General features: G+C 36.6%; 1 protein-coding gene across 1 annotated transcript in view; it reads left to right on the top strand.

The window, feature by feature from the left end:
- Positions 1-27513, top strand: part of FEM1C (fem-1 homolog C) — a 48365-nt gene extending 20852 nt beyond the window's left edge. Inside the window, exon 3 of the mRNA XM_001364306.4 lies at positions 25956-27513. Coding sequence (XP_001364343.1) covers positions 25956-27265 — 1310 coding nt within the window. The 3' untranslated portion in view covers positions 27266-27513. The remainder of the gene's footprint in view (positions 1-25955) is intronic.
- Positions 27514-27832: the final 319 nt, after the last annotated feature.

Here is a 27832-nt window from a genome sequence, read left to right as displayed (position 1 = left end):
TCTCTTTCAAGCTCTCTTGCTAGCTCTCACTTTTACTCTTACTCTCTCTCTTTCTCTCTCTTCCCCTCCTCTCCTCTTACCTCTCTTGCTTCACTGTATCTCTTTCCTAGCAACGCTGATGCCCCTGGTGCCTCCTACTAAGGCTTAGACTCTATTGTCTATAAGAGGCACCAAGGAGTTGAGACTCCCCCCTTTTTTGGCAACAGCGTTGCCCCTGAAGCTTCCTATTAAGGTTCAGATTCTCTTGTCTATAGGAGTATCAAGGGGTTGGTACTCCCCACCTATTCTTTTATTCCTCTTATTTCCTCGGAGTTCATGTTACTCCCCATGTGTTTCAACTTTTGCCTTTGAGTCATTATTATTCTCCCATTTCCTTAGCCTCCTCTCCCCACCTCAGGTTATTACCCACAGATAAATATTATAGGACTCCTGTGGGGGGTCGCTATATCTAGGAATATCAGTTTAGCAGTTGAGGGGAAGGAAGATAGATTGGTGTGGGGGTAAAGGGACTTGTGTCAGGGATAGCATTCAAGAAGCTACCAAGAAAGTGTATTAACTGGATGAAGGAATAGAAAGGAATGAACATAGATGATTTGGCAGTAGAATGATAGGTTTTGGAAATTGAATGAATATGAAGAATGGAAAGTGGGAAAGATTAGGAGAAGCAAATAAAATATTAAATCAAAATTGCCTATTTTACCTTCTGTGATATCCTCTATCCTTTATTTGATCATGTATCCTTCCCCTTTCCATAGATTTGATAATTTCCTCCATGATCCTCTTTATATTTAAGTTAGGTACCCTTTTGACATTTAAAGTCTTAGCATATGGAATGAAATGTTACATACCTGGTTTCTACCAAACTGCTTTCCAATTTTCACATAAGTTACTGTCAATTTGTAACACAATTACTGGAGATTTTGGTAAATATATTTATATAGTTACTGTGAATCTTGGCAAATAGACTTCCAAGAGCATATGCATTTTTTTTTTTAGTTTTATTGAATTGGTCAAGTTAGAACATTATTCCTTGGTTACAAGAATCATATTCTTTCCCTCCTCTCTCCCCACCCCTTCCTGTAACTGACTTGTAATTTCACTGAGTTTTACATGGTCTTTGGCCAGAAACTTTTTTCATGTTGTTGCTGTTTACACTAGGATAGAGTCAACATCTCCAGTCATATCCCTATTAACCCATGTAATCAAGCAGTTGTTTTTCTTTTGTGTTTTTGCTCCCACAGTTTTTCCTCTGAATGTGAATAGTGTTCTTTCTCGTAAGTCCCCTCTGAATTGTTCAGGATCATTGCATTGCCACTAATGGAGAAGTCCATTACATTCAATTGTGCCACAGCATATCAGTCTCTGTGTACAATGTTCTCTTGGTTCTGCTCCTCTCACTCTGCATCACTTCTTGGAGGTCGTTCCAGTTTACATGGAATTCCTCCATTTTATTATTCCTTTGAGCACAATAGTATTCCATCACCAACATATACCATAATTTATTGAGCCATTCCCCAATTGAAGGGCATCCCCTCATTTTCCAATTTTTGGCCACCACAAAGAGCGCAGCTATGAATATTCTTACATGTATTTTTCCTTATTATCTCTTTGGGGTACAAACCCAGCAGTGCTATGTCTGGATCAAAGGGCAGACAGTCTTTTAGCGCCCTTTGGGCATAGTTCCAAATTGCCCTCCAGAATGGTTGGATCAATTCACAATTCCACCAACAATGAATTAATGTCCCTACTTTGCCACATCCCCTCCAGCATTCACTACTTTCCTCTGCTGTCATGTTAGCCAATCTGCTAGGTGTGAGGTGATACCTCAGAGTTGTTTTGATTTGCATCCCTCTGATTATAAGAGATTTAGAACACTTTTTCATGTGCTTATTAATAGTTTTGATTTCTTTATCTGAGAACTGCCTACTCATATCCATTGCCCATTTATCAATTGGAGAATGGCTTAATTTTTTATACAATTGATTTAGCTCTTTGTAAATTTGAGTAATTAAACCTTTGTCAGAGGTTTTTATGAAGATTGTTTCCCGATTTGTTGCTTCCCTTCTGATTTTAATTACATTGGTTTTGTTTGTACAAAACCTTTTTAATTTGATGTAGTCAAAATTATTTATTTTACATTTTGTGACTCTTTCTATGTCTTGCTTGGTTTTAAAATCTTTCCTTTCCCAAAGGTCTGATAGGTATACTAGTCGGTGTTCACATAATTTGCTTATAGTTTCCTTCTTTATGTTCAAAGTCATTCACCCATTCTGAATTTATCTTGGTGTAGGGTATGAGGTGTTGATCCCACACTGTCTTCAAATTTTCCCAGCAGTTTTTATCAAATAGCAGATTTTTGTCCCAAAAGCTGGGGTCTTTGGGTTTGTCATCTACTGTCTTTGCTGAGGTCACTTACCCCAAGTCTATTCCACTGATCCTCCTTTCTGTCTCTTAGCCAGTACCATATTGTTTTGATAACCACTGCTTTATAGTATAGTTTGAAATCTGGGACTGCAAGACCACCTTCCTTTGTATTTTTTTTTTCATTATTTCCCTGGATATCCTTGATCTTTTGTTCTTCCAAATGAACTTTGTTATGGTTTCTTCTAATTCAGTAAAAAAGTTTTTTTGGTAGTTCAATGGGAATGGCACTAAATAAGCAAATTAGTTTGGGTAAGATTGTCATTTTTATGATGTTAGCTTGTCCTACCCATGAGCAATCAATATTTTTCCAGTTGTTTAGCTAGTTTTAGTTGTGTGAAGAGTATTTTGTAGTTGTGTTCATATAGTTCCTGTGTTGGTCTTTGCAGATAGATTCCTAAAAGTATTTTTTTTAAACCCTTTTCTTCCAACTTGGAATCAATATTGTGTATTGGTTCCAAGGCAGAAGAGTGGTAAGAGCTAGGCAATGGAGGTCAAGTGACTTGTCTAAGGTCATATAACTGGGAAGTGCCTGAGGCCAGATTTGAACCTAGGACCTCCTGTCTCTAGGCTTGGCTCTCAATCCATTGAGTTACCCAGCTGCCCTCAGATTCCTAATTATTTTATATTGTCTAGGTTGGTTTTAAATGGAATTTCTCTTTCTAATTCTTGTTGCTGAGGTGTGTTGAAAATATATAGAAATGCTGATGACTTGTGTGGGTTTATTTTTTTATCCTGCAACTTTGCTAAAGTTGTTGATTATTTTTACTAGCCTTTTAGTTGATTCTCTAGGATTCTTTAAGTAGACCATCATATCTGCAAAGAGTGATAGCTTGGTCTCTTCATTGCCAATTTTAATACTTTCAATTTCTTTTTCTTCTCTAATTGCTACTACTAGTGTTTCTAGTACAATATTAAATAAAAGAGGTGATAATGGGCATCCTTGTTTCACTCCTGATCTTATTGGGAAGGCTTCTAGTTTATCCCCATTGCAGATGATGTTTGCTGATGGTTTTATACTGTTTATTATTTTTAGGAAAGGCCCTTTTATTCCTGTCCTTTCTAGTGATTTCAATAGGAATGAGTGTTAGCCCTCGTAATAACTTACTGGAGTCTTTTTGCTAGTATCCTATTTAAGATTTTTGCATCTGTATTCATTAAGGAGTTTGGTCTATAGTTTTCGTTCTCTGTTTTTGACCTGCCTGGCTTTGGAATCAGAACCATATTTGTGTTGTAAAAGGAATTTGGTAGAACTTCTTTGCTTATTCTGTCAAATAGTTTGTAGAATATTGGGATTAGTTGTTCTTTGAATGTTTGATAGAATTGATTTGTGAATCCATCTGGTCCTGGGGATTTTTTCTTAGGGAATTCTTTGATGGCTTGTTCAATTTCTTTTTCTGATTTGGGGTTATTTAGGTATTCTATTTCTTCTTCTGTTAATCTAGGCAATTTATATTTTTCTAAATATTCATCCATATCACCTAGATTGCCATATTTATTGCTATATAATTGGGCATAATAGTTTTTAATGATTGCCTTAATTTCCTCTTCATTAGAGGTGAGCTCTCCCTTTTTATCTATATACTGTTAATTTGGTTTCCATCTTTCCTTTTTTAAATTAGATTGACCAGTACTTTGCCTATTTTATTTGTTTTTTCAAAGTACCAGCTTCTAGTCATATTTTCTTATTTATTAAATCAATAGTTCTTTGACTTTAAGTTTTATTAATTTCTCCTTTCATTTTTAGGATCTCTAATTTAGTTTTCATCTGAGGATTTTTCATTTGTTCACTTCCTAGTTTTTTTTAATTTGCATGTCCAATTTATTGTCCTCTGCCCTCCCTAATTTCTTAATATATGAACTCAAGGATATAAATTTCCTCCTAAGTACTGCTTTGGCTGCATCCCATTGATTTTGAAAGGATGTCTTATCATTGTCATTTTCTTCAATGAAATTATCGTTTCTCTGATTTGTTCTTTAACAGATTTTGTAGAGTTATATTATTTAATTTCCAATTAGTTTTTGATTCGCCTCTCCATTTACCCTTACTAATTATTATTTTCATTGCATTGTGATCTGAAAGGGTTGCATTTATTATTTCTGTTCTTTTACACTTGTTTGCAATTCTTTTATGCCCTAGTACATGGTCAATCTTTGTGAATGTACCATGTGCTGCTGAAAAGATGTATTCGTTTTTTTCCCTATTCATTTTTCTCCACATATCTATGAATTATTTTTCTAAGATTTCATTCCCTTCTCTTACCTCTTTCTTATTTATTTTTTGGTTTGATTTATCTAGTTCTGATAGAGGAAGGTTCAGGTCTTCCACTAGTATAGTTTTTCAATCTATTTCATCCTTGAGTTCCACTAGTTTCTCCTTTAGAAATATGGATGCTATGCCATTCGGTGCATACATGTTGAGTACTGATATTTCCTCATTGTCTATACTGCCTTTCATCAGGATGTAATTACCTTCCCTATCACTTTTGACTAGATCTAGGAGAAAGTATCGGCCTAAACTCCAAGAGGGCTCAGCTAAGATGCCTGAAGCTGAACTAGCTACTCAGCTTCTCCCAGTATAGTATCAAGGAAAACTCACCGCTAAACTGGACAATAGCTGCCGCCACACCAAGATGTCAAAAAGCTCAGCACACCGCCAGCTAGAGCCACCTCTCCGGGGAAAGAGCCCCGAGAGAGGAAGTGATGCCAAATATATAGATGGTTTTACATCACTTTCCTCCGTCTCTTCTGTACCAATGGTAGCTTAAGCATGACTTAGGACATCCCAGGGGGGTCTGTCAGCTGTTTCTGATTTGTCATTTGTTAGCACATGTTTGTTGAAGGCCATCCTCCTAAATACTTAATCCTTAAGTAAGGGTGTAGACATTCCTAATTTTATTAGACTAAGTAGGGTGAAGTAATCTTAAGTTCACACTATATACATATTTATGTCTTGGCATTTCATCCTATACAGTTCATCACTGTTCCCTCTAAGTATAGTTCTTCTAGGTATTGTGGCATTTAAAAGAGTGGATACCATAAACTGTAATAGCTAAAATGAGTGGGAGACATAAAATGTAAGAGTTAAAATGGTTGAAGTTGTAAACTGTAGTGAGTTAAAATGGTGGAAGACTTAATTTGTGCCTGCTAAAAGAGTGGGTGAGTAAATTGTGACTGCTGAAAAATATGTTTTCACTAAAGTGTCTTATTTTAAGTCAAATATAAGGTGGTCGCCAGGGAAATAGCCCCAATTATGAATATACCCAAGTCAACTGGGTTTTATAGAGATTTAATTAAATAATACAATGAAGAATAAAAGAAAGAGAGAAAAAGGAAATAATGAGAAAAGGATAGACCGGCCCAGGGTAGCCCTGGCCGACCCAGGCCTAAGTCCTAAAAGAAAAGATCAGTCAGTCAGTTATCACTCACCATAAGATCTGTTCAAGCGAGGATTCTGGGGGACAAAGTCTCCCCAGAGGGAGTTCCAGCCAGAGTCAGCCTCCCTTGAGAGACCTCCTTAGAGCCTGTCTCCCCAGAGAGATTCCTCAGGAGCGATCCTCTTTTTCTTATATAGGGGGTTTTCTCCTATGTCACCTCCCCTAAGTTCTTCCATCTACCAATCACAGTAGATGTTTTCCAAAGGACAGCCCATTCTGAATTCACATTTTGTTATCACCTTAATTCACATCTTGCTCTCACCTTTTCTGGGTAGACTAAAACTTCTGAGTAATTCACATCAGGAAAGCTCTGAGTAAGTTTTCACCTCTTTGCTCCTTGTAAGTTCACAAGTTGTCTGACCTTTATAGGTACTTAGCTTAAGAAAAGTATGGGTTTAAGTACTTTTCATTGTTCAGAAAAGAGTTTACAACCTTATCTTCCCCTAGGGCAGACCCAAGTAGGTGAAGTAGAGTTCTCACATTCCTGCTTTAAGTAGAGTTCACTGCCCAAATGGGGAATGGTCTTAATCCAGTCTTATAAAGTAGGGTCTGGGAAATGTTAAGGTTCACAGTACCCAGGTAATAATAACAATTTTTAAGAGTTACTAATATACTATTTTCTTACCAATCATTTTAACTTATTGTGTCCTTTAAAAAAAAGCTTTTTTTGTTTGTTTTTTTGTTTTTTCCCCCTTTCTTAATTACCTTTTGGTGATTCTCTTGGGTTCTGTGTTTGGGTATCAAATTTTCTGTTCAAGTCTGGTCTTTTCTTTATGAATGCTTGGAAGTCTTCTATTCTATTTATTAAATGACCATATTTTCCCCTGTAACAATATAGTCAGTTTTGCTGGGTAATTGATTCTAGGTTGTAGACCTACTTCCCATGTTTTCCGGAATATATTCCATGCCTTTTGGTCCTTCAGTGTAGATGTAGCCAGATCCTGTGTTATCCCCTGTAGTTCCATGGTATCTGAATGACTTCTTCTTAGCAGCTTGTATTATATTTTCCTTGGTTTGGTTGTTCTTGAATTTGGCTATAACATCCCTGTGTGTTGTCAGTTGGGGATTAAGTACAGGAGGTGATCTGTGGATTCTTTCAGTCTCCACTTTTCCCTCTTGCTCTAGAATTTTGGGGCAATTTTATTGGATAATTTCCTTTAGAATGATGCCTAGGCTTTTTCTTTTGTCATGATCTTCCTGTAGACCAATGATGCTTAAGTTGTCTCTCCTGGACCTGTTTCCTAAATCTTCTGTTTTGTGGATGAGGTGTTTCATATTTTCCTCATTTTTTTCATTCCTTTTTTGAATTTGCTTTATAGTTTCCTGCTGCCTTGTGAAGTCGTTTGCTTCTAGTTGTTGTGATCTAGTTTTTAAAGACTGAATTTCATCCCTGGCTTTTTGGTCATCCTTCTCCTTCTGGTCTGATTTTCTTTGGAGGTCATCTTTCATCATCTTTGCCACATATTTCATCTCCTTTGCTGTATTTTCAAGCTGATTAATTTTGGCTTTCAAGACAGTATTTTCTGTTTACAGATGGTTTATTTTGCTTTTTAAGTAATTTTCCCAGTTTTCTTCAGCCTCTCTTATTTTTTGAATTATATTTTGAGTTCTTCCAAAGCCTGTGTCCAATTTGCTGGAGTTTCTGTGTTTTTGCTTGGTGTTCCTTGATGCTCCTTTGTTTTATTTGCTGTCTGTTCATTGTCTGGATAGAAGCTGTCGATTGTAATTTCTGTTTTCTTTTTCTGTTGTTTACTCATATTTTCCTCTTTTTTTCCTCTCTGTAGTTGCCTGTAGTCTTGCTCTTCTCATTTTGTGTTGGATCTGTGAGTTTGGGCTGTTCTTCTGTTTGATGAGGTGGTCTGATCTTCCCCTGCTGACCCCTGAAACTGAGAAGGGACTGGGCTTCTCGCCTTGTCATCAAGGTTGTTGCCTATAGTGTTTTGCTGCTTTTTCCCCTTGGAGCTCAGTTAGTGAGGCTCTCAGATGAAACTGTGGGGGAAGGGTCTTGGAGCTTGAATTTCTCTGCCTTCTTATCTGCCCTTATTGATGAGATTCAGCTAGGGAGGAAGAGTTGATCTGTAAAGCAGGCTGTGCCCTGAGGCAAAGACCTATGGGGGGGGAAGGGAGGGCGGACAAGATGAAGCAGTTCAGCTGAGACTGGGCTGCCTGCTCTGGGCTTTTCCTCCAGTTGCCTCTTTGCTGCCTGTGTTCTAGGCCCTGAACCTGGCACAACTTTGCCAGTAAGATTCTCTCTCCCGACTAGCACCCTTGCCCACCCAGAGATTCCATCCACCTCTGGAGGCTCAGCGCTGTTGGTGGGGAAGACGTCCTGGGACCTTCCTTCTTCCTTCCCCTTAAACCTGTTTGTTGTAGAGTTCAGGCTTTTGGGGAGGTGTACCTTTTATTTATTTTTTAAACATTATTTTATTTGGTCATTTTCATACATTGTTCATTGGAAACAGATCATTTCATTCAAACCCCCCCCCCCCCCCCCAAACCTCCCCCACCCTGCCACCCCTTCCCTAGCCGACAGGCGATTCGTCTGGGTATCACATGTGTCCTTGCTCTGAACCTATTTCCTTGTTGTTGGTATTTGCATTAGGGTGCTCATTTAGCGTCTCTCCTCAATCATGTTCCCTCAACCTCTGTAGTCAAGCAGTTGCTTTTTCTCGTAGATCGCTGCAGGTTGTTCAGGAACATTGTAAAGCCATTACTGGAGAAGTCCATTATGTTCTCTTGTACCACAATGTGTCAGTCTCTGTGTACAATGTTCTCTTGGTTCTGCTCCTTTCCCTCTGCATCACTTCCTGGAGGTTGTTCCAGTCTCCATGGAATTCCTCCACCTTATTATTTATTCCTTTTAGCACAATAGTATTCCATCACCAACATATACCACAATTTGTTCAGCCATTCTCCAATTGAAGGGCATCCCCTCATTTTCCAATTTTTGTCCACCACAAAGAGCACAGCTATGAATATTCTTGTACAAGTCTTTTTCCTTATTATCTCTTTGGGGTACAAACCTAGCAGTGCTATGTCTGGATCAAAGGGCAGACAGTCTTTTAGCGCCCTTTGGGCATAGTTCCAAATTGCCCTCCAGAATGGTTGGATCAATTCACAATTCCACCAACAATGAATTAATGTCCCTACTTTGCCACGTTCCCTCCAGCATTCACTACTTGCCTCTGCTGTCATGTTAGCCAATCTGCTAGTTGTGAGGTGATACCTCACAGTTGTTCTGATTTGCATCTCTCTGATTATAAGAGATCTAGAACACTTTTTCATGTGCTTATTAATAGTCTTGATTTCTTTACTGAAAATTGCCTATTCATGTCCATTGCCCATTTTTCAATTGGAGAATGGCTTGATTTTTTGTTCAATTGATTTAGCTCTTTGTAAATTTGAGTAATTAAACCTTGTCAGAGGTTTTTATGAAGATTGTTTCCCAATTTGTTGCTTCCCTTCTGATTTTAGTTACATTGGTTTTGTTTGTACAAAAACTTTTTAATTTGATGTAGTCAAAATTATTTATTTTACATTTTGTGACTCTTTCTAAGTCTTGCTTGGTTTTAAAATCTTTCCCTTCCCAAAGGTCTGACATGTATCCTATTCTGTGTTCACCTAATTTCCTTATAGTTTCCTTCTTTATGTTCAAGTCATTCACCCATTCTGAATTTATCTTGGTGTATCTTGGTGTATCTGAGGTGTTGATCCAAACCTAATCTCTCCCACACTGTCTTCCACTTTTCCCAGCAGGTTGTATCAAATAATGGATTTTTGTCCCAAAAGCTGGGGTCTTTGGGTTTGTCAAAGACTGTCTTACTGAGGTCATTTACCCCAAGTCTATTCCACTGATTCTCCTTTCTGTCTCTTGGAGGTGTACCTTTTAATTTGGGTCCAGGAAGAGGGTTCCCTAGCTCTGTCCTGTTCGATTTGGTTTTCAGTACCTTGGAAGCGCTGTGTTTTTGATCAGTGAGGAAGGGTTTATGGAGGTCTGAATTTTTGCTGCCTCTAAGCTGCCATCTTTGCATATGCATTTTAAATGTTGTTTATGCAATAAATGTGTATAATGAAAAAATTTTTTGTAACATATTAACTTAAAAGATTTAAATTTTTTCTCTAAGAATGATCGATAATAGATACCTGGCAAAATTAGAACTAATCATTTTTGAACAGTTAGAAGAGCAAATAATCACTAAGTATTAGTATTAGTATACATTTGCTGAAAAGTATTTCCCATTTATATATTTTACAGTTTCCAAATTGATTCACATAATTTTTATTTGATTCTTCTATTCAGGCAATGAACATATAACTCTGAAAGGTAGGTCATGTTAAAGTCCTCAGTTTATATAAGGAATCAGCGGCCCAGATTAAGTAATTTGCCCGGTAATTAGTAAGTGCTTATGGTAGGTTTTTAATAGTGTTAATATACTAATTGGTTGGGAAAATGCTATAGACATAACTATGCATTAGGATTTTAGCAATGTATCATAATACACTTATGAACAAGATAGTGAAATAGTTATTGTAGTAAGTCAAATGGATTCATAGTGATCAATCTTTGACAGTAGTTGAAAAGATAAGTACAGATCTACAGGGTGTAGCGATAAATTTATTTAAAGACCTACTCTTAAGTTACCAAAAATAGAGTGGTATGAACCTGATTTGGTAGTAGTTTGTGAGTTTTAATTTACAACAAGCTCAATAAAAGTCAAAATAAGTTGTGGTTAGCAGAACAGTTGTGCTCTTCAGCACCATTGTGATATGAAGGCATTCCATGTCTTTTCTTTTCCTTTTCAAATGAATTTTATTATGTTTTCTCCTAAAATTATATAGTAAAAGTTTCCAAAAATTTCCAAAGAATATTGAGTATCAAATTTTCTTCCCTCTCTCCCTTTCCCTCTCCCTTGAGATGGTGAGCAATTTCACATAGATTTTGCACATGAAATCATTTCCCCATTTTCTTTTGTGGAAGAATACTGAACAAAAAAATTTTTTTTAAGAAAGGAAAAAAGTTTACTTGGGGCTGGTTTCAGATGCCATCAGTTCTTTCTCTGGAAGCAGATGGCATTTCTTAGCATGAGTCCTTTGGATCACTGTATTGCTGAGAATAGCTAAGTTATTCACAGTCTTTCATTGTACAGTATTTAGATAATATGTACAGTTCTGTTTATTTCACTCTTCTTCAGTTCATTTAAGTCTTAATCTTTTTTCTGAATTCTTCCTGCTACTCATTTCTTACAACACAATACTTAGTCAGCAATTCCCCAGTTGATGGGTATCCCTTCACTTTCCAGTTCTTTACCCCCACAAAAAGAGCAGCTTTACATATTTTTTAACATATAAATAACCCCTCCCCCCCTTTAAAAATTTTCTTTGGGATACAAATCTAGTAATGGTATTGCTGGGTCAAAGGTTATATTCTGTTTTATAGCCCTTTGGATATAGGTCCATATTGCTCTCTAGAATGGATGAATCAGTTCACAACTCTTCCAACAGTGTCTCAATTTTCCCATATCCCCTCCAAGTTTTGTTATTTTCCTTTTCTGTCAAAATAGCCAATTTGATACGTGTGGTGTGGTACCTCAAAGTTGCTTTCATTTGCATTTCTCTAATTAATAGTGATTTAGAATATATTTTAGCATGACTATAGAGAGCTTTAATTACTTTGAGAATTGTTTCTTCATCGCCTTTGACCATTTATCAGTTGGGGAATGACATGTATATTCAACTCATTTATGTCTTTGAGATATAAGCCTTTATTAGAGAGACTTAATTTTTTTTGTGTGCAGTTATGTTTACTGTGTATTACTCTTCACCCTATTTCTCCCTTTTTCATTTCTGATCACCACTTCCCCAATTTTCCCTCTTTTCTATTAGCTTCATACCCTTTTCTTATCCTCCTCCCCTCCTACTTTCCTGTAGTGTAAGATAGATTTCTATATCCAATTGATTGTGTATGTTCTTCCCTCATTGAGCCAATTCTGATACACATAAGGTTCATGTGTTCTTCTTTCCACCTCCCCATCTTCCCCTCACCTGGGAAAGCTCTTTGTGCATCTTTTAAGTACAGTAATTTACCCCATTCTAATTTTCCCTTCTCCCAATACATTCTTTGTTCTCATACCTTTTATTTTTATATTATTGCATTATATTCAACTTATACCGTTTCCCTTTCTCTATGTATATTCCTAACTGACCTAATAATAAAGGTCTCACGAGCTATAAGAATCATCTTCCCCTGTAGGTAAGTAAAAAATATTGAATGACTTTAGATTTTTCCTTCCTGTTTACCTTTTTATGCTTCTTTGAGTCTTGTATTTGAGAGTCAGATTTTCCATCTAGTCTTTCCATCAAGTATGTTTGAAAATCCTCTGTTTCCCATTTTCCCCCGAAAGATGAGGCTCAGTTTTCCGGGATAAGTGATTCTTGGCTGAAGTCCTAGCTCCTTGCCCTCTGGAATATCATATTCCAGGTTCTCTGATCCTTTAAATATAGAAGCTTCTAAGTGTTGTATTACCCTGACTATGGCTCCACAATATTTGAATTGTTTCTTTTTGGCTGTTTACATTATTTTCTCCTTGACCTGGGAGTTTTGGAATTTGGCTTTAATATTCCTGGGAGTTATCCTTTTGGGAATCTCTTTCAGCATGTGAATTTTCTAGAACAGTGATGGCGTTATAGAGATGTTATATATATATATATATATATATATATATATATATATATATATATATATACGTATATATATATATATACATATATATATATATGCGTTATATAAAGACTTATAGAGATGGAGTACCAGATGCATGTGACCCCCAACACCCCCCAAACAAGTGGGATGCCCCTCTCCACCATTAAGTGCCAAGTGTGCCCTCCCCTCCCTCCCCCATTTATCCCACACAGAGGAGGGAGGAAGCACTCCCATTGGGCTGCTGGACAAAGGGGTGGGTAAAGTGAGGAATATCCTCAGTGAGTATAGAGAGGGGGAATGGAGGGACCTGAGGGCTCAGTTCCCCTCTAGCTCTGCTACCTGTGAGCTACCCACCTTACCCTCCTGTGTACTCCCATTGGACAGCTGGGAAGAGGGGAGGGTGATGTGAAAAAATGTCATCAGGCTTAATGGAGAAGGGGAAGGGAGCAGTTTGCTCAAATCCCTCTGCCTTTTTAGTAATGAACTCTGTAGGGGTGGGGGAGGGCAGAGTGGAGAGTGCTCTGTGTGTCATCTTTGGCACCTGTGGCATAGGTTTGCCATATAGGGCAGTTTTCCTTGATGCTTTCTTGAAAGGTGACGTCTAAGTTCTTTTCTGGATCATGGCTTTCAGATATAGAGGGGGGAAATGTTGGTCTTGGAAATAAAGATTCCTTGACATTTGCCTGCTTTTTGAACCTGGGAAAGTGATTTTAACTCTCAGAAACTCTGTCCTTATTTTAAAAATAGAGTTGTAAATACTTTTATTACTAACCTAAAGGTAGCTAAATAGGGCAATGGATAGAATACTGGCACTGGGGATCTATTTGCTTTTAGTTATTTCAAGGTGGTATATTGTAAAGAGATGTATGTTTAATACTCACTAGGCCTATGCCATAGTGCGGGGGTGATGAAAAGTACTCTTTCCCTCCTTGGAACTGTGACCAGGGTCCATTGCCCCCCTGTGACTGCAAGCATTGGTATGTAATATTGCCCTTCTTCACCCTGAGTTTGTGTCAGCCCAGGACTGCTACCTGGATCTGTGTATGGATAATGTAACAAGAATCTTACACCCAGTGCAACCAAATGACCTCCCCTAATCTCCTTCTGAGCAATTGTACAACCCTCTTTACTGTCTGTGGCTGAGAGCTCTGGAAACCTTTGTTGCCGATTTAGCAGTGCTTAAGGTATGTTGCCACCATGGACCCTGCCTTGGCATATTGCACTTTACTTCTACTCTGGTGCACTAGGTTTTTTGTGCTGGTCTTCCAAGTCGTTCTGGACTGAAAGATTATTTTATCATGCCTTTTTGTGGATTATGCTGCTCCAAAATTCTTTTTGAAGCATGATGTCATTGTTTTTTGGAGGGTAATTTAGTAGAGATTAGGTCTTTTCAAAAACCTTTTAGATCAACTGCCATTTGATGTTCTTAATTTGGAGAAGTTCTTCATCAGGATGGCCTCTGGGTAATGAATATTGTGGATATTGCAAATCAAGGTTGACTGCTAGCTCTTATAACCACACCAGAATAAGATTCTTGAAGTCTACAGTACAAGTGACTACCAAAACTAATTGTCTTTTTTTAAACCCTTACATTCTGTTTTAGAATCAGTTGATTCTAAGACAGAAGAACTATAAAGGATTGGGCAATTGAGATTAAGTGCCATGGCCAGGATCACACAGCTAGGAAGAGTTTGAGGCCAAATTTGAATCCAGGACCTCCAGTCTCCAGACCAGGTGCTCAGTCCACTTTGTTGCCCCCCAAAAGAATAGTTTTAAATTATGTGAATAAATGTGTGTGTGTGAGTGAGAGAGACAGAGACAGAGACAGAGACAGAGAGACAGAAAGAGAAAGAAGAGTATTCAGACCAAAGCAGTTAGTTTTATTCTACTTTGTGCTCTTAAAACTATATGAGATGTTCAGTTCTGAATGCCTTATTTTAAATAGGATATTCACAAACAAGAAGTGGTTCAGATGGTGAAAGTATTTGCTGCAAAACTGGTTAGGGAGCTATGGATGTTAAGTCTGGAGAAGACATAATATCAAAAGCAGGAAGTTGAAGCATGGTGAATATTTGAGAAGAATGAGTGATGAAGTCTATTCTTCTAGGTGGAAATTTTTATTATCATTACATGTATAAAGTATTATAATTTCTTGTATATAGAATTTCATTCCAGGAAAGGGCTATGAAATAAGAATGAGATCATTTAAAAAGACTTTTCTTCTTGAGAAATTAATGAAGAGAAGGATAGAATAATCAGCAATTGATGAACCTGGACATGATTATTAGATTTCTGGGATATTATTTTAACTGTACCTCAAATGGGATGAGGAAGGAAAAAAGTTTACTAAGTACCTAAATGCAAAAGATTTGGAATCAGAGGACCTCACTTTAAATCCTGTCTCTTCCAATTTTACACTCTATGTCCTTGAGCAAATAACTACCTCTCTGAGCCTTAGTTTCCTCTTCTGTAAAGTAAACATTTTTAACTACGTTATTTCTAAGGCCTCTTCCAATTCTAAGTCTTGTGATTTATTGTTAAGATAGCATGAGTATAGGATGTGTATCCATGGATATGTAACCAACATTGGCAGAGCCAAGATTAAAACTTGAGTTTCCTGATTCCTAGTTCAGTGCTCTTAATTATCCTTTTAAATACTAACTTACAGAACTGAAAGAATAAATGTATAGTATCACATAGTAGACTTTTTTTTAAAAACCCTTACCTTCTGTCTTGAAATCAATACTGTGTATTGATTCTAAGGCAGAAGAGTGGTAAGGGCTAGACAATGGGGGTTAAGTGATTTGCCTAGGGTCACACAGCTGGGGCCAGATTTGAACCTAGGACCTCCTATCTCTAGGCCTGGCTCTCAATCCACTGAGCCACCCAGCTACCACCTAGACTCATAAGTGTTTCCTTAACTGAATTGAATTAATGCAGCCTCTAAAACTAACCGATTTTACTTATAAAAAGGAAGGAAATAAACATTTATTAAATCCCTACTATATGTCAGGCATTATACTAAGCAAATATTACCAAAATTTTTCCTTACAACAATCCTGAGAAGTAGATGCTTATTCCTCATTTTTTAGTTGAGAAAACTGAGCAGAGATTAATTGATTTTACCCAAACAACTATTAGATATTTGGGGTTAGATTTGAGTTCAGGTCTTCCCATCTTCTTGACAAGTCCATTGCTCTTATCTACTGTGCCACTTAACTGCCTCACTGATGAAAGTCCCTTATGGTCAGAATTTGACAAGTAGTGTCTGATAGGGTGCCAGTTTTGATACCTTCAAAGATTACATTGTCCTTTCTGAGAACTAGAGAGGGTACCAAGGGAAGGTGTAGGACTTTAAAATGATGGAATCATATAGAGCAAAGTTTCTTTTCTTAAGAACTATATTGCAATAGAATTGGATTCTTGTATGTTTTATTTTATACATTAAAAAAGTCATTCTGAGACATCAAAGGCAATTCAGGACAAAAATGGCTGAGAAACCCTGACATTATGAATTAGGTGTACTTGAGGCTGAGATACTGCTTAGAATAAAAGGACCAATTTTCCTGAAAAGCAAGAACCTAAAACAAGCCTAAAATAAGAACCTAAAACAAACCTAAAACAAGCTAAGGAATATGCCAGTATGAGTATAAAGGTAAACTAGGCAAAGATGGAACTTGAAACATTGTTAGATTACTATGCTTTTTAAAATTTGACCATTTGGTGTATTGGCAGTTTATTTACAAATTTTTATTGACTTTTTTTATCCTTGTCATTTCCCACAGAAAAGTACAGTTAAGCAAAGCGAATAAATACATTGGCCTTGTCTGATATTTCTTTGTATTGTGATCATATATATTATTCTTCATTCTTCTTACTCTGCTATATCAGTTCTATGTTTCTGAATTTTCATATTTATCATTTTTTACATTGCAGCTATCCTACTATATTTATATGACACCCCCCATTTCTTTGATCAGTAACCACTTATTTGATTACTGTGAAAAGTCCTGCTACAGGTACTTTTTGTGTATGTAATAACATCTCTTTGACCTTAAGCTATATGCCTGATAGAAGTGCTGGAACAAAGGATACAATTTAATGGCTTTTGTATAATTTCAAACTGTTATCCAGAATAGTTGATATCAATTTACAACTTTTCCTGGTAGTTGTTTTTCACAGTCCTTTCTGTATTTACTATTTCTGTCTTCCCCTCTTGGCTACTCTGATGGGTGTGAGAGAAAGCCTCAAAGTTTTTAGTTCTGTTTCTCCCATTAGTGATTTATGTAGCTTGCATTTCTTCTTTTGAAAACTGCCTGCTTTTGTATCCTTTAAGTCCTTATCTGTAAGGAATGGCTTTAAGGAATTTGTATCAATTCCCTATGTATTTTGGATAGTAGTCTTATCAGGTATTTTCTGAGAAGATTTTTTTACCTCATGATTAGCTCTTTGACAGAGTCTGACTCTGGAAATAGCTTCATGGGTCATGGAGCTGGGGTGAGAAGCATGTATATTGGGCTTACAGGAGGGTCTGTGCCAACTTCAGAACTAAGTCGATAGCTTCTCAGAGTGGTGACAAAGTTTAATAGGTAGGTTGGGGTCTATAATTTATTGGGCAGATGACATAGGTAAAGGGATTGAGTAAGCTTCATATAGAAGTAATGATTCACAAATGTAAAAATAATATCTCAATAAATTGATTATCGATATAAACTGATTAGATACTCTGCTGTGCTTACAAAGTATCTTCAGTTTATATCAGTGAAGTGAAACTCATAAGTGAACTCTTCAGGGTCAAGTGCAAGAATGCTAAGGAGACTCTTATTATACAAAATTAAACTACTTATTGAGAATATGAGGATATAAAAGGATTCTAACTCTAAGGGATTCTAACTCCACCCAAATAAAACTCCCTGGTTCTGCAAAGAACCACTCCTCCTGTTTCCACAGGTTACACTGATCCTTTTTGGTCTGACTAACCCAAATTTGTCCTATTCTACAATAAACTAACACTATTATCCTTATATGAAGTATATAATTCTTAACTTTGACTCCAAGTTATAAAAATAACAGGCTAACTGACTGAGCCTCAGCAAGAACCAAGTTAAGACTCTAGACCTTAGCAGAGAGTCCAAACCAAAGACCACGTTTTTCTTTTGTCCTCTCAGAGATAAAACAATCTATGAAACAGCAATAGACGGTCACTAGTATTTCTCAGGTTGGAAAAGGAAAACACTTAGCTTCTTCAGGCTTTTCCCTCATTTCCTTCTAACTTAAGACAGTGAGGAAAGAGAGAAAAGAAGATGTCACTTGCTCCCAACACTCAGAGAGAGAGCAACTGCCACAGAAAAACCGTTACCCCTCTCCCATGCACCATCAACATTTGAAACTGACACTCCTTCAGATCTGTTTCAAACTCCATTTCTTTCTCAGCTTCTCCACTTCTTACCTCTAAACTAATGTAACAGAATTAATTTCTAACATCATTCTTATACAAGATAAGGATAAATGTGTATGAACCACTTCAGTGATTCTCAACAGGAGTTTTTATAGGTAATAGATCAGTATGTCGATGGGTGACTCCTTAGTTAGGTCTCTCATGGAATTCTTGTGTCATTGATTCCTGACAGGATATCTGGTAACTTGGGTGAAAAATGGATTGAGTTCATGCTGAGGGGAAAAGGTACATGTCTTAAGGCGTCTAAGTTAATGGCTACCCAGAGGCCTTGCATTCTAGGGTTCACTCTTACTACTGGGGGCTACAGTGCTCTTCATATTTTAGCTACATTGGTTTTGTTGTGCTATGCTAGATTATTTTTTAGAGGAAGGATTTCTCATTTTTCATTTTCACCAAAAGTGAATGAAATTAATTCAATGATGTATGAAGCAATTATAAAGAAGATTTTTATGGTTTAAAATATTTAAAAATAAAGCCAGAGATAGGAATTTGGGAAGAATGAAGGATATAGGGCAGAGGGAGAATTTTGCAGTGTGAGAGTGAGATTTAGTCTTTCCGCCATTGTGTAAGATTTAAAATTGGATTTGACTAAATATGAAAGTTATAAAAGTGAGATTGTGGTCTCTGTTTATAAAATATTAGCCCATAAGTCAGAAAAACTGTTAGCAGCTTTTATTTTACAACAAGGTAGAGATATTGAAAGTGGGAAATGTAGGAAGGAGACAGAGCATACCACCCTAAGTGCTGCTCCGGTGAAGTCCAGCTTAGCCCCCAACAGGGGCTCCCTCAAGTCCCGATCGCCACGTGGAAGTCCTGGTGGAGTCTTCATCCAGTGGTCCACCAACGCAAGCCTCTTCCTTCAGCACCAGTCATTCACCCAGCAAGCCTCTCCATAGCAGAAAGTTCCAGTCACTTACCCAGGGAGCCTCTCCAGAGCAGAAATATCCAGTCCAGAACGATTCCAGAAAAAGATCTCCAAGAATCTCACCAGAGCTCATGCTGAAGAGTGTCCCACTGAAGCACCAACTGAGAGAGGGTCTCCTTGCCAAAGAACCAAGGAAGCCAAGAGTCAATTTTGTCCTTCAGTCTTGCCTTTTATAGTCTTTTTTTCCAGGTCACTTCCTGTCTCTCTTCCACTTCACACGAACCAATCACAGCCTCCCACTTTACTTGTCACTGCCCAAGGTGGGGCAGTGCATGTGGCCTTTGGAGGTATAAACTTATCAAAAGGATTCATAAATTCCTGACTGATTGAGTTAAAAGGGTGGAGCACTCCAAAGTACTTGATTAAGTTAAGATAAAGAAATTCCCTTTCACAATAGCCAAGTCATTGTTATAATTGCTGAAGTGCAGGTCAGGTTCCTTTTCAGAAGAGAAGGCAAATGAATTTGAGGAATACATTTCAACTTTTTAGCTCATTGAGGAAAATGAAATATTTCTTTTAAAAAAAGGGCTTTAATGTGAAAAATAAAGAACCAAAAGAATTTAAAGAGTCAATAATAATAATTACTAACATTCATATAGCACTTACTATGTGCCAGGCATTGTGCTGATTGCTTTACAGTTATTTCCTTTCTTTCTTTTTTTTTTAATTTAGAATATTTTCCCATGGTTACATGATTCATGATTTCCTCCCCCATCCTGGAGCTGACAAACAATTCCACTGGGTTATATATGTATCATTGTTTAAAACCTCTTTCCATGTTTTTCATATTTGTAGTAGAGTTATCTTTTAACATTAAAACCCTAATCATATCCCTATTGAACCACATGTTTTTCTTCTGCATTTTTGTTCTCACAGTTCTTTCTCTGGATGTGGATAGCATTCTTTCTCATAAGTTCCTCTGGATTGTCCTGGGTCATTGCATTACTGCTAGTAGAAAAATCCATTACATTCAATTGTGCCATAATGTATCAGTCTCTGTGAACAATGTTCTCCTGGTTCTGCTCCTTTTGCTCTGCATCCTGGAGGTCTTTCCATTTCACATGGAATTCCTTCAGTTCATTATTCCTTTCAATACAGTAGTATTCCATCACCATCAGATACCACAATTTGTTCAGCTATTCCCCAATTGAAGGGCAACCCCTCATTTTCCAATTTTTTGCTATCACAAAGAGCGCAGCTATAAATATTTTTGTACAAGTATTTCCACCTATTATCTCTTTGGGGTACAAACGCAGCAGTAGCATGGAAAGCATTCTTTTAAAGTCTTTTGTACATAGTTCCAAATTGCCCTCCAGAATGGTTGGACCAATTCACAACTCCACCAAAAGAGTATGAGTGTCCCAATTTTGCCATATCCTCTCCAACATTTATCACTTCCTTTGCTGCCATGTTGACTAGTCTGATAGTTGTAAGGTGGTACTCAAAGTTTTTTTAATATACATTTCTTAATTAGGAGTGACTTAGAACACTTTTTCATGTGCTTATTGATAGTTTTGATTTCATCATGTGAAAACTGCCTATTCATGTCCCTTGACCATTTGTTGATTGGGGAATGGCTTGATTTTTTTTTGTGAATTTGACTCAGTTCCTTATATATTTGGGAAATTAAACCGTTGTCAGAGAGTTTTGTTATAAAAATGTCCTCCCAGTTTGTTGCTTTCCTTCTAATTTTGGTTGCATTGGTTTTGTTTGTACAAAATCTTTTTTAATTTGATATGATCATTGTCAGTTTACATTTTGTAATCTCTTATCTCTTGCTTGATCTTAAACTCCTTCCTTTCCCACAGATCTGACAGGTATACTATTCTATGTTCACCTAATTTATTTATGATTTCACTCTTTATATTTAAATCATATATCCATTTTGAATTTATATTGGAATAGGGTGTAAGATGTTGATCTAAACCTAATTTTTCCCATACTGTTTTCCAATTTTCCCAGCAGTTTTTGTCAAATATCGAGTTCCTGTCCCAAAAGCTGGAATCTTTGGGTTTATCGAAAATTGTTATAATTGTTATAATTGCTGAAGTGCAGGTCAGGTTCCTTTTCAGAAGAGAAGGCAAATGAACTTGAGGAATACATTTCAACTTTTTAGCTTATTGAGGAAAATGAAATATTTTTGGGTTTATCTTTGGGTTTATTTATTTACCCTTAATCTATTCCATTGATCCACCCTTCTGTCTCTTAGCCAGAACCAGATTGTTTTGATAACCCCTGCTTTATAGTACAGTCTAAGATCTGGTACTGCTAGGCCTCCATCCTCCACATTTTTTTTTCTATTATTTCCCTTGATATTCTTGGACTCTTGTTCTTCCAGATGAACTGCTTTACAGTTATTACAATCCTGGGAGGTAGGTGCTAGAATTACACCCAAATTACAAATGAGGAAACTGAGGTAAGCAGAAGTTACATGATTTGCCCAGGGTTACATAGCTAGCAAGCATCTTAAGCCACATGAAACTCAGATCTTCTTCCATGCCCAGCCCTCTATCAACCAAGCCACCTTTTACAATTGCCTCTTCATCACTTTAAACCAGAACTGTTATCAGGATCGGGGTGGGCATGAGAAAGCAAAGTATATACTTTTTTCTAGGAGGTAAGTATTTGTATTGTACTATTAATAAACCTTCTAAACAGATCAACTGAATATAAGACTTCATTTCTATATCTTGAAATTATGGACTGAATTGATGGTCATATATAATATTAATGGAGATTTGTACTTTTGTTTTAAATCATATATTCTTGACTTCAGGCACAGTGCTTTCCCTCTAGCTGCCAGGTCCTTCTGACTATCTTTGATTTTAAAGGATAATTAAGCTATTGTTGCATAGCTCCTTTTGTTTTGATCTAAACGTTTCTTTTGTGCTTTGGTGTGACTTAAACCTTTTTCATTGTGGTCTTGAATGATCCTTGAAGTGCTTGACTTCCCCACATCAATAGCCAGTGCACTTAAATTGTATAATTGAAGATTTCTATCACTACTCTATCTTGGAATGGAATGGAAAACTGTAAGTGCTGGGAATTCAAATGGAAAGTGAGACAATTCTTACTTTCTTAGAGTTCATATTATAATGGAGGGAGATTAGATATACAGGAGTTTATTTGCAGGGTGCTATGCTCCTTAGGCCCCAGTGGCAGGCCTTAGTTAAAGCAAGCCTGGTGGTCTTCCATCTTACTTGAAGTATTATGACTAGACATTCATCTCTCAGTTTGTGTGCTCTTCAAAGGGGCATAAACTGTCTTGTAGACCAAAATGTTCCCTACATATTTCTAATTGGTTCTGCCCAGTAGCAACTATTGAAGGACTGAGCAGGTATATACCATTGCTAATAATCTCTATCTAAAACTTTTTATCTATTATTACCTCTTTCTGTTCAGACGATCTGCAGTACATTGATAAAAATATTGCAACTGCAACAGAATGCTGACTTTCAGCCAAAGTCTGTAAAGGCTTTAAGACCCTAACGGGTCTGTGGATAGGTTTCAGGGGATCTTAGTTAAACCCCAAGAGGAAGTGAAAAAAGTCTTTATTTCATTCTGATTTGTTTCTTTTGTAATCCTATATATTTTATTTTATCCATTTAAAAACCTGAGATATCTAGAGGCATTCAGACTACCAAAGGGGTCAGTGATACAAAACAGATTAGAATAAAAGCCTTTACTGTATATCATACTTCCTTATACCCTGTTTTGTGTTCCTGGATTTCCTCTGATGAGTATATAAATATACAATTCTATCCTTTATCATCACTACTCTCATTTCTTTTTGATGAATGATCCACATTATTTCTTAGAGCACATGGACTTGTTTCCTCTGCATTGTCCAGCTATCTTTTCTTTAGGGGGAAAAATCCTCCAAACAGATTTTAAGATTCAACCATCTTTCTTTTACTTTTGCTTTTCCTCTATGTCACCTTCTTTTATCTTCCAGTATTTTTTTAATTATTTTTCCCCAAGTACTACCTTCTATATGAAGTATTTCCTGATACCTCTCCTTCATTAAAAAAGTTGTGTGTGTGTGTGTGTGTGTGTGTGTGTGTGTGTGTGTGTGTGAGAGAGAGAGAGAGAGAGAGAGAGAGAGAGAGAGAGAGAGAGAGAGAGAGAGAGAGACTTCAAGATAGAAATTTGTCTAGCAAATGATTACTCTTTCTTCCCTGTATTTTCATGACACTATTCTCTTGCTTCCTTTTTCTTCTGGGGAAGAAACAAGAAGTGGGATTATATCAGGCAGGTCAAACCACCACTACCTTGACCACCATCTCTCCTCAGATCCCAATGGAGATAGCCTAAAACCCTGAGCCCAAGAACCTTGATGATATCTTGATGGAGCCTTGATACCATCTAAACTAGCATTTTTCTAACCTAACCCCTATAGAGATCACTAGGGAAGAAATCATTGTGGAGACAGTGCCCACTTTCTTTACCACCACCACCAATAGTACTGTTTTGGATGTACTACTATGTAGTAACATCCCTTAATAACAACTAATTATGTCATTGTGCATGGCTTTGCTTAAAATATCTCAAACTTAATCATACAATTTAATGAGAAATAGATATTCACAGTATGAAATTACAGATCACCTTTTCATTAAGTGTCTACTGTGAGTGAAGAATTTTGTTAAGTGTGTGGGATACAAAGAAAAGAGGGAAAAAACAGTCCTTCATTTTTAGGAGCTCACAGTAATTGAATGGTCAGCAATTGGTGGTGGTGGTAAAGAAGGTGGACATCCTCTCCACAATGCTTTCTTCCTACTGCTGGCCATAGGAACTAGATTGGAAGGTCTTCTAGTGTAGAGGGCACTACTACTATCAAAGTTCTTGGGCTCAGGGTTTCAGGCTATCTCCTTTGGGGTGTGAAGAGTTGTTGGTGGTTTGACTTGCTTGGCATAATCTCATCTCTTATCTTTTCTCCAGGAGGAAAGAGAAGCAAGAGACTAGTGTCATGAAAATGCAGGGAGGAAATAATAGCTAGAAACATTTCTATCCTGAAGACAACATTTTCTTTTTATATATTTATACATACACAGTAGAATTTTTTAATGAATACAATACTACTTGAATAGCAGGTTTATATTATGGCAGTTATAATTTATTCAAAAAAGTTCACATATGTTTCCAAAATCACAGAGCTTGAGGATTGCTATTTTAGAGCAGCGGTCTCTTTAAATAAAGGTAGGGCAGTAGACAGAGTTAAGAAATATGAGTTTTAATTCTAGCTCTATCAATTTCTTAATTGAAGAAGGGGTGTTAAGAGCAATTTTGTTTAACCATACAGAGTTGTTAATTTAAGGATAAAATGGAAAGTACTTTTTTATAGGTATTTTTTGGAAAGAGGAGAAGGCATTTTAAATTGCTTTTTTAGGTGACTAATAACTTGTAGAACTTTTACTTAATTCTAAGAAGCTAGACTTTAAGAGAATAGTGTGACTTTCCATAGATCCATTCTAAGTCTAATTTTTTTTGTATACCTAGTACAGTATTTAGAACACAGGACTTAGAACAAATATTCAGACTTGCTATGTGTACCATATTTTTCTTTATCAGAAAGGGGAATAATATTATGCTATATTTTTTGCCTCTGTAGTTTTATATATATACCCATAAATGAGTTGGAAAATAAAATATTCTGTTGGAGTGTTGTTATAGATTTTAATGTCATTTTAGAGGATTGAGTATGTTAGAAATTTTTTGTGTTTTCTTAATATTAGGGTGACCCACAGATGTTTCTAGGGCATCTCAGTGTATGTTTACTTTTGCAACCTCAAACCAGCATGAAAATCAGACGGTTTTCTTCTTCTGTAAAGACTATTGCCGAAGTGACATACAATATTGTCACAATGTATTGTCACAATACAATATTGGTATTCTCTGAGGGAAAAAAAAGGAGAATTATTAAAGTATAAATTATTAAATAAAAGTGTAAATAAAACACAATAAATTGTATTACACAAAGTGTTTATTAACTCAGGTACTATATATATAGTATAGGTAACTATAATCTTGGCCTCCCCACTTAGTTTTGTTTCATATAAATTTTCCAACTATTACCATTGTTTTTATCAGTTTTAAAGTATTTGTGGGGGGAAACAGGGTAGTATTGGAACATATACCACATCTAAAAAAAGTAATAACTTTAATGAAAAATGTTAAAATATTTCAAAATCTCATTTAAAATTTATATTAAACAGCCCACTTTTTTTTTAAATTGAAGCATAATTTCTCGAGATATAGAATATTTAATTCTTTATTTGAATACCGGCAGAAGATTATACAGTGGATAGAATGCTGGGCCTTGATCTGAGTTCAGAGTCAACCTTAGGTAATTTACTACCTGTGAAGTGGCGGTAACAAATATCATCTATATCTTATTTGTAAGGAACAAATGAGACAATATTTGTAAAGAGCTTAGCTTAGTACCTGGCACATAGCAGACACTATATATAATGCTTATTTTTCTCCTTAGACTGGAGCTGAATTCTATTTTATACACTTTTCTTTTGATTCTTTCTTTACTTTCTTGGTTCAAATGTGAATTCTCCCCCCCTCCCCCCCATTCATTTTATTTTGCCAGGCTTGAGGCCAGGCAATAATTGTACTCTTAATAAAAGAAATAAAACAAATAAAACACAAAGCAATGAAGACAAGAGGGAGAGAACTGGATTAGGAAGTATCTTTATAAAAGGATACTCTTTTATAGTAATTTATTTTTACACAGTAATTTTGTGTAACTTATTCAGCATGTACTTACAATATCTCATTGTATAGCTATATTTAGAGAATATGTAGTTAATTTTCCTTGTTTAGAATCAGATTTAGACATATTTGATATTAATTTTAATTAATTAATATCAATTAGGCATAATTGATATTAATTAATAAATGGCCTACTAAAACAAACTGTTTTTCTCATCATTAAACTTTTAGTATGGTTATGTATTGCATTATTTATCCATAAAGACATGTAATTTCTTTGTCTTTTTTCCCAAGGAAACACTGCACTGCATGATTGCGCAGAATCTGGAAGTTTGGACATCATGAAAATGCTTCTTAAGTATAGTGCCAAGATGGAAAAAGATGGCTATGGAATGACTCCCCTTCTATCAGCAAGTGTGACAGGTCACACAAATATTGTGGATTTTCTGACACAACATGCACAGACTAGCAAGACAGAACGCATTAATGCCTTAGAACTTTTGGGAGCTACATTTGTAGACAAAAAAAGAGATCTACTTGGGGCTTTGAAATATTGGAAAAGAGCAATGGACATGCGGTACAGTGACAGGACTAATATCATCAGCAAACCTGTACCACAAACATTAATAATGGCTTATGACTATGCCAAGGAGGTGAACAGTGCAGAAGAACTAGAAAACCTTATTGCTGATCCTGATGAGATGAGAATGCAAGCTCTGTTAATTAGAGAACGTATTCTTGGTCCTTCTCACCCAGACACATCTTATTATATTAGATACAGAGGTGCTGTCTATGCAGACTCTGGAAATTTCAAAAGATGCATCAATCTATGGAAATATGCTTTGGATATGCAGCAGAACAATTTGGACCCCTTGAGCCCAATGACTGCTAGTAGTTTGTTGTCTTTTGCAGAGCTGTTCTCTTTTATGCTGCAGGATAGGGCAAAAGGCTTATTGGGAACTACTGTTACGTTTGATGATCTCATGGGTATACTGTGCAAAAGTGTCCTTGAGATAGATAGAGCTATCAAACAAACTCAGTGTCCACCTGACCAAATACAGTTGAATAAAGCCCTTTCCATAATTTTGCACTTAGTTTGTTTGTTAGAAAAAGTTCCTTGTACTCCAGAACAGGATCATTTTAAGAAGCAGACTATATATAAGTTTCTTAAGCTGCACCCTAGAGGAAAGAATAACTTTAGCCCTCTTCATCTGGCTGTGGACAAGAATACCACATGTGTAGGTCGATACCCTGTTTGTAAATTCCCCTCTCTGCAAGTTACTGCAGTACTGGTGGAATGTGGTGCTGATGTGAATGTCAGAGACTCTGATGACAACAGTCCCTTGCACATTGCTGCACTTAACAACCATCCAGACATCATGAACCTCCTTATCAAATCAGGTTCACATTTTGATGCCACAAACTCTCACAAACAAACTGCTAGTGACTTGTTGGATGAGAAGGAGATAGCTAAAAATTTGATCCAGCCCATAAATCATACAACATTGCAGTGTCTTGCTGCTCGTGTCATAGTGAATCATAGCATATATTACAAAGGGCATATCCCAGAAAAGCTGGAGAACTTTGTTTTACTTCATAGATGATAATTTGACTGAATTCTTCATACTGTTGAAGCACGATTTCGTAACAGTTGTTTCATATTTGAGCACTGTTGTGATAACACCAGCATTCATATAACTTGATAACATTGTGCTTTTGTTGACTAAAGCATTATGAGCATCAGATTTGCAGAATTGGTTGCCCCATATTTAATATAAATATGCCATATATTGTTTTGTGGATTATTGATAAATGTAATGCCATATTCAAACTCCTAAAATTGTCTGCCAAAGCCCTGTCTGTCTTGTTTTATTTGCCTGTTGTGGGTGTTTGGGATTGAATTACTATTTTTTATTGGTCTCTTTATTCAATTCTTGGTTTGTGGGTATTAAGCAATTGAAAGTCCATTTTTTCTTTTGCCTCTTTCCCTATCCTTTTCTTCCCAGCCAGGCCTGCTTGCCCCTTCCTCTCTTCCTACTTCATCTCTTCCATCCCATCACTTCCTTCTTCTTTTCTTCCCTCCCTCTTCTCTTGCCTTGCTTTGTCTTGTCTTTCCCTTTTGGGGGGAGAGGGGTGTGTGTGGTTTGTGGATTAGAGAAGGTGAAGTAGCC

Source organism: Monodelphis domestica, chromosome 3 (assembly GCF_027887165.1).
Source record: "Monodelphis domestica isolate mMonDom1 chromosome 3, mMonDom1.pri, whole genome shotgun sequence".
NCBI classification, from domain to species: domain Eukaryota; kingdom Metazoa; phylum Chordata; class Mammalia; order Didelphimorphia; family Didelphidae; genus Monodelphis; species Monodelphis domestica.
Note: the sequence above shows the minus strand (reverse complement) of the source record. Positions and strands in the feature narration are given on the sequence as shown.